General features: G+C 46.6%; 1 protein-coding gene across 1 annotated transcript; it reads right to left on the reverse strand.

Moving 5' to 3' along the window:
* Positions 1–10,461: 10,461 nt before the first annotated feature.
* Positions 10,462–15,257, reverse strand: TRIM16 (tripartite motif containing 16). The gene is given in 5 exon segments (XM_062592123.1): positions 10,462–10,992; positions 11,985–12,007; positions 13,618–13,786; positions 14,172–14,231; positions 15,183–15,257. Coding segments are annotated over 5 exon segments (858 nt in total).
* Between the last annotated feature and the right edge of the window lie 276 nt (positions 15,258–15,533).

Here is a 15,533-nt window from a genome sequence, read left to right on the forward strand (position 1 = left end):
TTCTCCATCCACCATGAGTGGCAGTCCTCAGATAGGTTTTGCAATTGAGGCTACAGGGGATCATGGCCAGTACCTTCTTGGGTGGCTGCACAAATTTGTTCTTGGCCTCTAAGCTGCTGATGCATTTGAGTCCTGCCAGTCCCCAGGTATAACCACACACCTTGCCCATGTGTTAATGCTGACAAGTACCAATGTGCAAACTACATGGCAAGAGAGAGAGGCATGCATTACAAATGAGGTGAAAAAGAAAAGAGAACACTCCACTGGATTCTTGTAGTCCTCTGCTAATTAGGTGAGACATGGTAAGACGAACCCCTGCTATCAGCCAAGCCAAGGGAATGTAAATATTTGCCGGTCTAGGTCACCAGTTCTATTATTTACTGCTCCATCATATGACTGAAGGTTTGACGGAAGATTTTGATTTTCTTTGCTCTGAGCGTCCCTTGATTTCTCGCCAGGTAAGGTAGGTAACTACAAGAAGGGGAGGGCTGCCTTCAATATCCCACACATGCAAAACAATGATGCTACTGTGAATTTTGCCAGTTAATTCCAGTTTACTGGGTGACACAAGGTGGTTGGGTGCTATGAGCCAGAAAGCAATGTGAGGCTGTGCTTGCAGCCCACTTGCCTGCAGATACACAGTGCTGCAGCAGCTGCTGGGTGCTGCTGATACCTTTTCCAATGGGGTGAAATACAGCCAGCCACACACCTCTTCTCCCTGCATCCCCAGCAATGCCCAGGGGAGAGCAACAGGGACATCTGGGCTGTCATCCATCTTTGGATGACCACAACCTTTGGCGACTACAACCATCTTTGGAGGCAGGTTTGGCTGCTGAGCATCCCTCCAGGGTCTGCTGCTGCCCAGGTCTTGAAGCTTCCTCAAACTGCAAAGCAGTTATGTGTTCCTGAAGCCCTGCTCCCTACCATTCCCTTGTGCTTCAGAAAGTCTCTGTGGATAGAATGTCAATCACAACCAGGCCAAAAGAAAACAAGACCTCCGTACCTGCCACTGGGCAGGGGTAAAACCATCTATTTCTAATCCAGAGTATGCAGACTTCCAGCAGCTCTGTGCAACAGTCCAGCTTGGCCTGTAGCTAAAAAAAAAAAAAAAAAAAAAAAAAAAAAAAAAAAAAAAAAAGGGGGGGGGGGAGTTCTTCTTCCTTTGGGGTAAGTTTTAAAAACATCAGCTATTTTTCATTTTCACTGGAAAGTTTTGATTTTTCTTCCTGAGTGTAAAATGTACATTTCAGTTTCTTAAAGGAGGGGAAAAAAATCAGGAAAGCTGACATACCCTTTTTCAGATTTTTGTTCTAGAGACACCTGAAAAAGAACTTCAATGTAAGATTTCCCATGGGTGCTGCCCCAACACCCTCTGCTCCCCACTTGCAGGAGCCAGGGCAATGGGTCAGTGCTTGGGTGGAGCAGCTGATACACCTGAGGGCTGTGTTGCCATTCAGAGAGACCTGGACAGGCTGGAGAGCTGGGCAGAGAGGAACCTCATGAGGTTCAACAAGGGCAAGTACAGAGTCCTGCTCCTAGGGAGGAATAACCCTATGCACCAGTACAGGCTGGGAGCTGACCTTCTGGAAAGCAGCTCTGCAGAGAAGGACCTGGGAGTGCTGGTGGATGACAAATTGACCATGAGCCAGCAATGGGCCCTTGTGGCCAGGAAGGCCAATGGGATCCTGGGGTGCATTAGGAAGAATATTGTCAGCAGGTCGAGGGAGGTGATGCTGCCTCTCTCCTCAGCCCTGGGGAGGCCTCATCTCGAGTACTGCGTCCAGTTCTGGGCTCCCCCAGGACAAGAGAGACATGGAGCTACTGCAGAGAGTCCAGCATAGGGCTACAAAGATGATCAGAGGGCTGGAGCATCTGCCCTGTGAGGAACAGCTGTGAGAGCTGGGCCTGTTTAGCCTGGAGAAGAGAAGACTGAGGGAGGATCTTATCAATGTGGATAAGTACCTGAAGGGAGGGTGTCAAGGGGACCGGGACAAACTCTTTCCAGTTGTCCCATGTGACAGGACAAGAGGCAATGGGCAGAAATTGAAGCACAGGAAGTTCCGCCTCAACGTGAGAAGGAATTTCTTCACTGTGAGAGTGACAGAGCACTGGAGTAGGGTGCCCAGAGAGGTTGTGGAGTCTCCTTCTCTGGAGATATTCAAAGCCCACCTGGATGCAACCCTGTCTAACATGCTCTAGGTGACTGAGCTTGAGTGATGAGGTTGAACTAGATGATCTCCAGAGGTCCTTTCCAACCTTACTGATTCTATGATTCTATGACTGCTCTTTTTCGAGGAAGGAAGGAAGGAGATGCCGGGTGGAAAAGCTGAAGGTAGGACTTTCAGACCCTGCCCAGCTTCCCTCATTGTATCCAGTGGGATACAAACTGGGAACAGCTCAAAACAACCTGCTACAAACATACAAAGCTAAGAGGCAAAGAAGAGACTAGAGGGAATTTAATTTTATACAGTCTGTTAAAAGAAGAAAAAAAAAAGAAGATTAAATAGGGAGCATGATAACACTATAAATACCTTCAGGGAAATGCTATCAAAGGCAAAAGGGGGATTATTCAAATAAAACGGTAAAACAAGGAGTGCTGGGGCCTGAAGCTGCAAACAGAAATATTTCAGGCAAGACATGAAGAAAAACTGTCTTAGGAGCAAGAGTGATGAGGTGCAGATGGCAGCTATCCCAGCGATGAGCTGAGTCCTTATCAACAGGGCATTTGAAGATGCCGTAAGCACAAGCAGGAAAGAGACAGGAGCACAATCCAGGTGGAGGAGAGGGGTCAGACTAAAAAAAGCTGTTGGAGCCCCATGACCCAGGATCCCCCGGTCACAACCATCAGTTGCAAGCCCAGGAGCATGGCAAGGCCAGGCACTGTGGGGCCCCAGGCTGGTCCCACAGAGGGGAGCAGGACAGCGCCTGCCACCCCTGGGAGAGGTTTGACCATGGCTGATGATGGAGCCCAAGCCAGCTCCAGCATATCCTGGCTGGGCGGATACTCCCAACCTCCCTCAATATTTCCGCTGGTTGAAACAGCCTTCCAGGGATGACAGATCCATGACCAAAACACCTCGGTTGAGGTTTGCACCCTCACTACCAAATTTACCCATACCGAAGCCACCTGTGATGCGCCCCGGAGCACCCACTGGCTGCCTGCAGCAGTCACGCAGCACCATGCCACATTCCCCACTCGCTTCCGGCAGTGGCCCCGCAGGTAACCTTGAGCCTCTTACCCAGCATCCATCCCCTTCCTCTTTCTGCCCCATCTTCCAGCCTCCTTTCTCAATTTTTCTGCATCCTCTTTCCTACTGTAAAACAGAGGAAAACAAAGGCCAGTAAAGCCATATACTGACTTTTCTGATCCAGGATAACATGCCATATAAAGTATTCCTGCCAGCTCACCACTGTGTAACCTGGCAGGACAGTGCAAGCAGCTTATGAGTAAAGCTGAAGTTGGCTGTGTAATTAAAAGTGATATATTTGTATATATAAATGATGAGTTTTCCATCCTCAAACCTGATAAAGGTGGGATAAAGCTCAGATCTGGTCTGAGCATTTTCTTTATTGGCACTGGTACCTTGCTCTTCCGTCCCAACTTGTCCTCAAACACTTTATAAGAAAAGATTTAGCAAATGCTTTATCCTATGTTTGCAAAGTGCAACTGAGGTGCAGAGAAAGGAAGAGTTTTGGCAGTGGTCACCAACAAGCTAGAGGCCAAGGTGGGAATAAGGCATTTCTCCCCCAAAACATTCTTCAGCATCACTCCCAGCTAATGTCAGGCATTTTATTCTCCACCCTTCATAGGGCTTTATAGGTCTGTTCCTTCAGGTCAGTCACTTTTGATCATGAGCCCTTAAAATACTCTTAGAGACCCTGTCCTTCTGGATGCATTGGGTCCTGGCACAGAGGGGATGTGTCTGTCATGAGTGCTGCTGCAGAGCAGGAATGAGCCAGATATCTAATATTGCTGCTTCCTACCTCCATTTCTCAGCCCAGCATACTAGAAATGCTTCTCCTGCTGCTATTTCTTTCAGCATAAGAACGCTGAATGCACTTGGCAGCAACCTCAAGTCCTCCTGTGTTTTATCTCCGACTGTGGAGGACTCAACATGTGCTGCTCTCCCAGGCAGAATGGGAGCTGGTTTCAAACACCTGCCCATACCTACGCTCTTCACCCCAGGTATGAACGATGAAGCCTGTAATGTGGCACAGCCATTTCCTCTGAGGCAATAAGCTGTGCATGGAGGGATATTTTCAGAAAATAAACAGCACTGTGGTCTCCAACCCCAAAACTTGCAGAGAAACAAAACCCTCCTGGGGTTGCTCACCTCCTGCTTCCTGCAGGTAGGATTAGTGAGAAGGGCTCATGGCCCTGACTAAGACCCCACTCTGCTGTGCATGCTGCCTGTGAAGCAACAGGCCTTGCAAGGGCTTTGCAGTCCAAGTGCCTCAGCAGAGGGACGGTAGTATCTCTGTTTTATCAACAGGTCTGCCCAAGGCTTTGTGCAGAGTCTGAGCCAGGGACAGTCCTGCACCAACTGGGCACCCCCCAGTGGAGGAAAAAAGGCACCCACACACTGATCCACCTGCAACAGGCCACCTCCAGCCACCCCTCGGGAGGCTCAAGCTAATCCCTGGCCAGCCCTCAGCAGCGCAAGGCTGGTTCAGCACTCTGAGGACCACAGCTCGGGCACACCTGGCTTGGGCAAGCTCTGCCCCTCTCTCTCCAGCAGCAGGACAAGCAGAGCGCAGAGCCCCAGCCTGCACCGATTCAGGCTGAGTAATGGCATCTGCCCCAGTGTCCCTCCCTGGCAGCACTCAGCTCAGCAAGCATCACTCAACCATCTCAGGAGGTAGCTGGGCTTCTCTTCACCATGGAGTTGATGAGCAGAGCCTGGCAAGACCCAAACCTTCACAACCATGAGTGATTGCATGATTTTAAATTCTCCTGAATCTCCCTCTGAACTCTAAGTGCCTTTTCAACAGCAAAACACTGAGGCAGCCCAGCCCTCTCCACTGGGTTTCTGGGAATAGACCATCATCTTTAGTGAGGAGCCAGCCTGCTGGCTGATGTAACTCAGCAATTAGGAGTGGGTAAAGTCAGACTTTCTGTTTCAGGCCCACCCTTTTGATATCCTGTAAAAACCCCCTTGGGAGAGCGGTCTGGCCTGCCTGGCTACCTCTCTCCCTTGGGCATCCTAACAGAGCTGGAGTCCAGTCCTTGTTCTGCTCTAAAAATTCAACCTACAAATCAAGAAGGAGATGCTGTCAGCAGGAGGAACATGTTTATTAAGTGACAACTTTCAGCTCCACTTTGATTCCTTTTCAAGTTCATTAGCTTTTTCATTTTTCATTTCAATCTTTTCCTCGCTATTACAATCACACTATCAGATGAAGAAACCAGCAGCAACAAGAAGCCAAATCCTCCATTTATCATTCACCTGGGAGAAGTGGTCTCCATACACTCGCTGTATCAGGTCCTTTCAGCCCTGCACCAGGGAGACCAGCACAACTAAGGAGAAGGCTTTATTGAGTCTTGGTGTCAATGTGAGGCCAAGGGTAGGCAGAAAAAAGGATAGAAGAATGAAATCACACTAAATTATGATGATGCCACCAGATCACAGCAGAGCTGTCAGATTGGGTTCCTGCTAAGGGATAGGCAACTTGGCGATGACTAAAACTCAGATCATAAGCTTTTTAGAGCAGCTCTCTGCCAACATCCTGGCTTCACCAAGTCCCTGTGCTCTGTGTACCTGCATCACTGAGCTAGCTGGACACCATCCCCATTGCTGGCTGTCATTTCTACACTGAGCTCTCCTGGAACACCCCCCTGCCTAGGGATTGTTGCCCTTCACGGTGCACTGCTGGACACAGATGCTAACATCAGAGCAAAAACATTCCCTAACACTACCCAGCCATCAGTGCAAACAGCAGCTTTCATGGAGAGTAGGTTTCTGCATGACTGGAATAAATGGCATATACCTGTGAATCCTTCTATTGAAGAACTCCATCTGTCATCTGATGTGAAATGCTGCGCATGTATAAATCATCAGCACAGGTATTGGTCTGAGATAACCCAGAAGACATTCAATTTATTGCTCTTTCAGTCCATGCATACACACATAGATATGTTTATTAACAGTTTGAACTGTGTAAGCACCTCTGTATACATAGGCATGTACAGGCCACACTGAGTAATGGTGTCTCCTTTGAACATTATTGTACCTGTATCAATCCCAACTTAAGCTCCCCTGAAATATAAAAGATAGAAGAAAGTACTGTTCATAGCCTGCAGCTATAACCTGGTCCAGAGATACCAGTCCTGCCTCAGCACCAAGGGTTTTATCCATCCTTTAATGGAGGAATACACTTAAGGTCTCTTGAGTTGCCCTTTAAGCTTCATGTGCAGCTGTCATTGCTTCATCCTGGAAGCCTACTGGCTTCCACTAGCTATGAACTGACCTGGGACAGGGCTTACAAGCTGACCACTTTCTTCTCTCCAAATTACAGGTGATTTTGTACACTGTGCTGATTTTTGGCAGCAAAGAAGAATAAGGTCTCAAATCACTTCCCATGAACATGGCACTGAGCTCAGCACACAATGGCACACCAGCTAGAAACCCTCTTCTGATCATCAGCTCTTCCCTTGCAATTTTATTCAGATATGCTGTTCTTTCTCTCTTCTGCTGCCTAGGTAGGACATAAAGTCTTTTCACGAGCTGTTAAACTACTGGCAAGATGTAAACCAAGAGAGACCACACTGCAGTTGTAAATAACAGGATCCAAATAAACAAGTAATTCAAGTTATGAATAGGAAAACAAGGGCTAGCTATTGTGTGATAAAGCTAGTCTGTGATCACAGTACTGAATAGCAGGCCATGGTATAAAACCAGTTAACAAGTCTGACCACCTGCAAACCAGCAAATTCCCCTGAGGCCCTGTGCTGGGGAGGGCAATGCTGTTGCTCTGCAGAGATGGGCCAACAGTGGTTCTTCCCGCTGCAGGGCTTGGCATCTCATAACCTCCCAAGGGCGAAAGAGGCTTGCACCCAGGAGTTCTTGGTCTCCTTCTGGAGCTTAAAGGCAAAGCAACAACCTGAGAAGGGCCATGAGGTGGGGAATGAACCCTTTTCAACAGCAGTTGATGCTCACCCTGGAAGGGACTAACAGCCACATCCCTATGCTATAAACACAGCATTCCCTCCCAGCCGTGGGCATGCAAACCCTCCAACCAGGGTTATTTGTTGTCTCTGCCATAAAAGAGTTTCAGTCAAGCTGGGACAGCAAATTACAGTTTAAATTAAATAACCTCATACACTCACGATGAAGGCTATTCAGAACCAAAATCCTTATTCGGACAAGTAGTCCTTCAGAGCACAGATTTCGCTTATAGCAATTTAAGCAGCTGTCTTCATAAAAGCTAATAAAATGCAGTTGGATAATTAAAAGCTTTAATTAAAAATGTAAAGTCCAAATAGTTCTATATTAACAAGGAAACTTGTTTTGACATCTGAAATTGCTGCACAAGCTAAATTCTCATATATTCTCTGCAGGCTATTTAGAGTTTGCTGTTTAGCTGGAAATGCCTCCTAACTCAGTCCAATCACCATGTGTTGCTGAGGACGTACACCAAAATTGATGCTGCTTGTTTTACAGCTTCACTTTTAATTATTGCAGTCTGATGCAGCGACAGGCTTATTTGCATGCCAATCCCTAACTGCACCCGAGGGATCGAGCAGCTTGGTATTCTGAGAATAAAATGTGTAACTCCCAGGCAGGAACTGCCAAGCTAAAATGAGAGCTGAGCAGAGCAGCCTAAGCCAGCTTTGGATGGAGGTTTCTCCCAGTGTAAAATCTAGCTGTAGTGCTGGGGAACAGGGCACTCAGTGCTACCACCATTCTCTCCCACTGGGTCTGGGGTCATCTGCCACACTGGTACTGTTGTGGGGGTAAGGAAGCAGATTTTGGTGGGTCTGTGCCCAGGATGAAGAGCGAGCAGGACTGGGCCCAGATACATGAATTGTGATTGCATCCAGACTCGGGAGTTGAATTCACAGCTGGTCCCACCTCTGTAACAGCCCAAGAGCAGCAAGTGCTGTGGCTGTTCCTCCTTTCTGTCCACAGCCCGGTGGAACTGGAACCCCACCTCTCCCAAAAGAAACCTTATTTCTGGCAGGACAAGCCCAGGCAGGGATATAGCTGGGGATGTTCCAGGTGCAGGTGCAGAGTGCTGCAGAGGGAGAGGAAACTTCAGCCCACAGAGGGAGGAAAAGTAAAGTTTAACCCCTGTTCCTGGAATTGTTGGAGACATATTCAAAGCTCAGTGCTCCTGGCAACCTCATTTCAAAACTGTCTGAGGGCCACACTGCCATTGGGAAGCCACTGCTTTGACCAGGCTGTCTACCTTCAGGCCATCTTCAGCAGCAGAAGCTCTTCTGCTGAGGCTGATGCATGGATATGATTTACAGCCCCTTTGCTCTCTTTTTGCCTGGAGCAAGATACTCCATAATGAGTACCACTGAAATGGCATTAAACTCCTCAGTGTGCCCTTAGGATTACAGATTACAGGTTTAAGAATAAAAAAGAACTGATTTAATTATCTGATTTGGTGTTTCTCATAACATAGACCAATGAGCCTTTCCAAGCACCAGCTCCATCACAAAAGCAACATCTCTTTTAGATACACATCCACTCTTCATTTATAAGCTTTCAGCAATGGAGGAGTTGCCCTGGATCTGCTAAGGGGACCCAGTTGTTACTGCCTTCAATACGGAAATGGGCATTTTATGCCTAGATGCTATTGTACAGCTTTGTCTCCAGGACACTGGATCTTGTTGGACCATTTTATGAAACATAACTCTTAAGCTATTTAGTCATAAGTGGATTTTTTTTTTTTTTAGTGTCACGTATTTTCATAGAGGTTAAATAATAATAGTCTTAGCATGTTTGGATTTCAGCAGCCAATGGCTTTGGTTTGGCCTTGCTTGATCGGGTTTGAGTTTGGGGATTTTTTTTGTCTGTTCCCCTCCCTCACCCTGGCAAAAATATTCAAAAATTAAAACTTGGCTTTCAGCCTAGCTTTTGGCGAGCAGGAGAAGAACCATGTGCAGACTCTCATGCCTTGATCCCTTTCTGTTTCTCCTCCCCCCACCTTTTCCTTCTGTTTTTCTAATGCTGTACTTTGTCCAGCACTGCCTAGGCTTCCTGAGAGCCCACTGCTATTCCCACCTTTGCACTTCTTTGCCAGGTGACCACTGACAAATGGTTTCCCCATACACTGCCTCAGTTTCCCCACTTGTAGAATGAGGATGATGATGGACTGACCTTCTCTGCAAAGTGCTTTATAATAGCTTCTCTCCTCTGGCTTCTGGAGGGTGGCAATGTTCTTCAGCTGCACACTAAAGTCCCTGCAGCTCCATTGACCATCCCTGTGGCCTGACTCATCCTGCTGAAAGAGCAGTAGAGTGCGAGGAGATCCCAGTGCTCCCTACCCATCTTTTTTCTGGTCCTGGGAACAAGGGGCTTTGCACAGTTCACTTTGCAGAATGCACACCTAATTTAGCATGCAACAGGACCTTCTTTAAGCCATCCCCCTCTGCTTCCATGGGGCTCCGAGAGCTTCACTCCAGTGTCTTGCTAAGGTGAAGGCAAGAGATGGCCCGGGGCAGGGATGCGAGGCCAGACAAGACATCACTCAATGGGAGAATACCCCTTAGTCATCTGCTTTTAGCAAGGGACCACTGCAGGGTGCAAGTCCCACAGGCAGCACAGTGAGAGCCAGGCCAGCCCTAGCCTGCCAGGTCCTGCCTCAGCTACCACTTGCGAAGCAAGGAGGGAGCAGATTTCTTCCGGTCCTTTCTCTTCCTTCCAGGGAAGGCAGCAGGATCGAGATATGGGCTGAGAGCACCCTCCTGTGGGGCTCCAAGCTCTGTTGCATGCTCCCCCTCTTAGCAGTTTGTTTCTCTGCCCAGCACAGAGGCTCCCAGCCTCCTGTTTCTACAGTTTTGCAGCCTCTGTTGCTCTCTGGTCACCACAATCTCTTTCCACCTGCTTCCCAGTTGCCTTTGGAGAAGGAACATGCTTTTCAGCTGTTCCTGGAGGCACAGGAACCTGAACAGGCTCCCCCATGCCTAACAGTATTGCCACACATTAGCCTTGCCTGTAGCTATTTGCCTTTGGTGCAGACCTGGGAGGGAGAGGACCAAGAGGGATCTTGCACCACCTCTAACTCATACCAGACCTCTAACTCATACCAAACAAGAGTATTCAGGAATATACTGCTGGGAACAATGCACATTGACCCCTGGACAAGTGACTACATGAACTCTCAAATCTTCTCTCTCTCTAAGATATGGGATGCTCAACACTACATTTGATTACAAGAATCCTTATAGAAACTTGTTTCCCTTTTTTGTTCCAGCTACCTGCAGTAACAGCATTAGCATCATACCGTAATCTAAGTACTCGCCAGTTCTTCTGACTCAGATGCTTTTGAAGGAGCGACTTCCCCAGTGGGAGGCAAAGAGGTCAGGGTCTTCTCAGCATATTCCCCCAGCCTGATTATCTTGACAGAGTTTTATTTCTTTGAAAGTCAAAAGGCAAGGTAGGGTCGCTCAGCAAATTCACACTCAAACTGGTGTATCAAGATCATGTATCAGAGGTGACCCCATAAAAAGCTCAAGGTCCCATGGGAATAGTTTAGGTAGATTCCTGTCCTATTAAACACATCAGTTTTGAGGGGTATCTCCACATCACTGTGCCATGCAGAGACCTTTTTCCCATTCCACATGATGCTCCAGAAGAATTTATTCCCTGAGATGCAGCTGTTGCTTTCTGAACCCTCCTGGTCAGTGCTTTTGTACATCATATCAAGGTAAATGCCAGTCCCAGATATCTCAGCCTCAAAATAGTAGCGGTCAAAGTACAAACTCTTTTCAGGTAGCACTTGGTGCTAGTGTTCAAATCTTTCAGGATGATCTGGGTAAAGCTATTTCCGGGAATCCATATTGGTCACTTTGTGATGTGAAGGAGTCAGAGATATCTGTGAGCTGGATCTAGATCAAATGCTAAGAGGCACATGTCTACAGGAAAAAGAAATGGTATTTTTGAAACAAAAGAAAAAGGGTTTTCTTGCTGTGAGGGTGGTCAGATATTGGAATAGGTTGCCCAGAGAGGTTGTGGAGTTTCCATCCTTGGAAACTTGTCATGACCCTGAGCAAACTGCTCTAGCTGACCCTCTTCTGAGCATGGAGTGGACTAGAAACCTCCAGAGATGACTTCCAACTTCAGCAATGTGATTCTGTGAAATGGTTAACATAACTTTTCCATGTGTATTCTCAGTACTGGTTACTCAACATATGAGTTTCATATCTCAAGTCCATGCATAACCACAGGAGTACTTCTTATGACAGATGTAAGCTACGATCATGCTAGGCTTCAGCCACAAACAATAAAACTAATTAGGATGTGAAAAAACAAAGGCAAACTATGCAAGGTACTCAAGAAAATTAATCTGAATTGATTTTTCAAGTGGAATGAGATAAACCACATTAAATTTCTTTGCACCATTTTTAGCGGAATTAAAATGACCATGATTCAGTTTAGCTCTCCTTAAATGAGTGAAAATAAACTGAATTCCATATAAGAGTCTCCTATCAATGAGTTTAATCCATATACTTTTACTTAATGTGGATTTTCTTTCTTAAGAAATAAATAAAGAAAGAAGAGTCTAAGCCAGACACTGAGATTGTCAGTGGAAGGAGACAGACACCTCCCAATAGTCCTTCATATCAGCTGAAGGAGATGTATCTGAAACAGGTGACGTGGATCTCATCACGAATCTCTAGAAATCTCTTACCAACCTCCATCTCCCCATTAAAGGCAGGTCAGCACTAAAAACACCAAACCCATTACTTACACTTGAGAAAATTATGCCTCGTCTTCTCTGGAGCAGATATGCAGCAGTACGGTTGCGGATACCATTGTTTTGATCCCATAGTTCTCTTCAACAGTAAAAAGAGAGTGAGAAGTGATTACTACCCCACCACTAACACCATGGTGTGGGATCTGATGTTCTCACACCACGGAGGACAAGGCCCATTTCTAGGCTCCACAGTGTGACAACAACCTGCTCCCTCCTGTTGCCCAGGGAAGACAATCTGCCAGCTGGTGCTACAGAAGTTTCACTCAGGCAAGGGATGCTGTGAGCCCACGCAGATGTGGGGGCCAAATCCAGTTCATGGTGGGCAAGGCCTCCCTGGCTTCTCCAAGCTTCAGGACGCAAACAGCGCATCTGAACCGCACCCTGCGCTGGAGCAAGGCCTCTGCATGCTATTGGCATGCCAGTGGTTGCATATAACCACGAGGGATGGCCATCACAGGGGGCTCACCAACTGTGCCCTGGCAGTGGCTCCAGTGCAGCACACACGGAGCTGGTGTGAGCACATGCGTTCTCATGCTGCCTAGAGGTGTTTTAGTTGTTTTGCAGGGCTACCTTAGCCTTCACTACAGTGCATTTTTCTGAGAAATGATTTCTGCCTGAAAACATGACGAAGATTGCTTCAGCATCCCAAATGCACAGTGAAGATGGTGCTTGACCCCATACCTCTGCTGACATTTGTGATGCAAAAGGTTTTTAGAGATTGATCCCAACCAGATGAGCCTCCAGTGCAAACCCTTCTCTTCAACAGCCACCACTAAAGGTGCAGGTGATGTTTCCACCTAGCCAGGGAGGATCCTGAGGGGATCCTGGGGGGATCCTGGAGAGAAGCTCCTGCCGGGGGGAGGAACGACAGCCCCATCTCCACACACCTGCGTGCATAGCAAGTTTCCAGCAGTGCAGCGGACACAGCAGCACAGGACAGGCTGTGAGCGTTGCCTGCAGAGGAAGTAGGCGTGCACAGACAGTACTGGCAGTGGTACCTAATCATTATTCCTTTGCTGAGGGAATCAGAAGTGATACATATAAACCAGTGGGATTTATGAGGCTCTGCCTTGTTCCCTTGCAGTTAACTGCAAACACTTCATCACAATTCATCACTAAACATAGGCAAGAAACAGTTCTGTGAGCTCTGAAAATGTCTTGTGAAGACAAACGTGTTCCCATTCTATGTCAAGGTGAGACTTGAAATTTTTCCATCAAAAGATAAAAGCACAGGGCCTTAAGCCTGTTCCTGGATGTGTTCTCAGAGGACTCACTGGGATGTTAGGTCCCTGCTCCTTGTCTCGAGTGAGGGGAGCAGGGAGTTCAGTCTGTACTGCTCGCACTGTGAGTTCATACCCCTTTTTATCTGGCTATTTCTCATTCTCTCTAGCTCTGACAAGAAGTTCCTCCTGGAATTGAAAAGTTCCAATTTCAACAAACCAAAAAAACCCAGAAAGTTTCTGGCCCATTGTGCTTGCTATCATAGCACCAGTGTAATATTTCAAATCCAAAGTGATGATCTTATCACAGGGAAAAGATGCTACAGTGAGTTCTAGCCTAGTCAGCATGCAATTTCTTGAGCCCTTGCTTTCTCCATTTGGTAGTAGCCCTAACCTCTTTATAAACATACACATGCTTATAGATACAGCTTCGCAAAAACATATATAAGTAGATATAAGGCAATCTCACTTTCCCTTATGAAATCATGTAGTTTTTCTTTATATGAAGTTTGGAGAAGCTGCAGTAAATGATCCATTGACTCCAAGACAAATCTGATTCCAGACAGTTTGTTCTTCAGTCCAATATAAACACTGGGGAGTGCATCCAACTTGGAGTTCTTCCTGAATTCGTAGTATTCCTGTCCACAAAATAAATGAGCTCCTGTTAATGTGAGTATTCCTGTTCATAAAATAAATGAGCTCCTGTTAATGTGCATCTCTGTTTAGCAATTTCTCAGTGAAACTAGGTGCAAAATCCCACATGAGCGCAAAGGCAGCAGGAAAACAAACGCCTCAGGAGCCAATGAAAATCCCAATTGCTACTTTCTAATATGACAGGAGAACCAACAGGCTCCAGATTGCAAGTAGAAGCCATTTTGAGCTATAATATTGCAGAAGATTATCAATCAGTAAAGGCGTTTTGCAGCACTGGAATGGCAACTGCAGTACTCAGCACAGCTATCGTTCCCCAGACACATCATCCCTCCAGCCACTATAATGGGAAGATGCCCCTGAATGCATTACCTTTAAGAAGAGGCAGTTGTTGGTGAGACCAGTCATTTTCTCCTGTTTAAGTTTATTCTCCTTCATGAGGATTCACTTGTCCACTGGACAACACAACCAATATAAATCAAGGCCGTTTAGAGGGTAATTCTCCATAACAAAAGCCAAATCAACAAATGGATGTTCCATCTTCTTGAGATGGAAAAACATTTATTCAGGTCTAAGGCAAATCAGACACCAAATCATCCACAAACAGGATCTTTGTAGGTTTGGCTTTTGTTAGGAATACACTGAGTTTAGGCTTTTGGATCTCCTGCACTGCCCCAGTGAGACCCCAGCTCTTCTCAGAGCAGGACTGCTTTAAGGCCAGCAGGGATTTGATGTGATCTGAGTTTTTCTGAAGCTCAAAGCATGTAGGAATAACCCCTGCTGAACTGGGCATTGCAGATCAACTTCAGAACCAAATCCACACACAGTAAGAGCTCAGTCCAGTGATCCTTGTTTTTTTAACTCAAGCTATAGCATCTCATGCGGGCTTCATCCTTTAATAATTACCAAAATTGTAGCGTTTATACCAGATCAAACCTAGCTGACTTGGCTCCAAAGGCAACAGACAGTAAAGGCAGACTGAATCACAAGAAACCATCCAATCAGCCTGTTAGAAGATAGGATGAACTGGCATTTCTAGCAAACCTTCCATACCACCTGCGTGCAGAAACATCCATCAGCAGCTCCACACTCTTCATAAGCAATCTGCTCTAGTGCTTTTCTATCTTGACCTTTAAAATGTTTCTCCTCAAAACCAAAGTCTAATCTGAAACCTCCATTGCCACAAACTGAGCCCTCAGTTCATAGCAGGGCCCTTTTTCTCCTCCATCAGGAGCTCTGCTCTTGTCTATCTGGTGATATCTTCCTGGAGGGATCACCTAATGATGATCAGGCAGGACTGTTGCTATCATCATTTTATAGGGAGATAAAGTAGCTCTATAGTATGGATAAAAACCTGGGAGTAAACCTTATGTTCTGCCTTACCATAATGGACTTGGCATTGTTTTGGAGCTTGAGAATTGCATCTTCAGCAGACTTCAGCTTCTGGTCATACTCCATTTAGATCTGAAGTTCATTCTGTAAAAGAATCAGACAGTCATCTCTAACCCTCTTTCTCTGGGGTCAGAAGACTAAGGGAACCAAGCTTTTTGAGCCCTGCCAATAACTGCTGGATGCCCAAAGCTGGAGTCCTTCCAAGCAGAAAGAAGTAGGCCTCAGTCTAAACTTGGGTTGTGTACATCTTTTTTAGCAGCACTAGAAGACATCACATCATGTTGTCCAGGTCTGACTTTTTCCCTCAGCACTTGAAAAAGCCTTCTGGCAGCAACAGAAGCA

The sequence above is a fragment of the Rhea pennata genome, chromosome 19 (genome assembly GCF_028389875.1).
Source record: "Rhea pennata isolate bPtePen1 chromosome 19, bPtePen1.pri, whole genome shotgun sequence".
Lineage (NCBI taxonomy): Eukaryota > Metazoa > Chordata > Aves > Rheiformes > Rheidae > Rhea > Rhea pennata.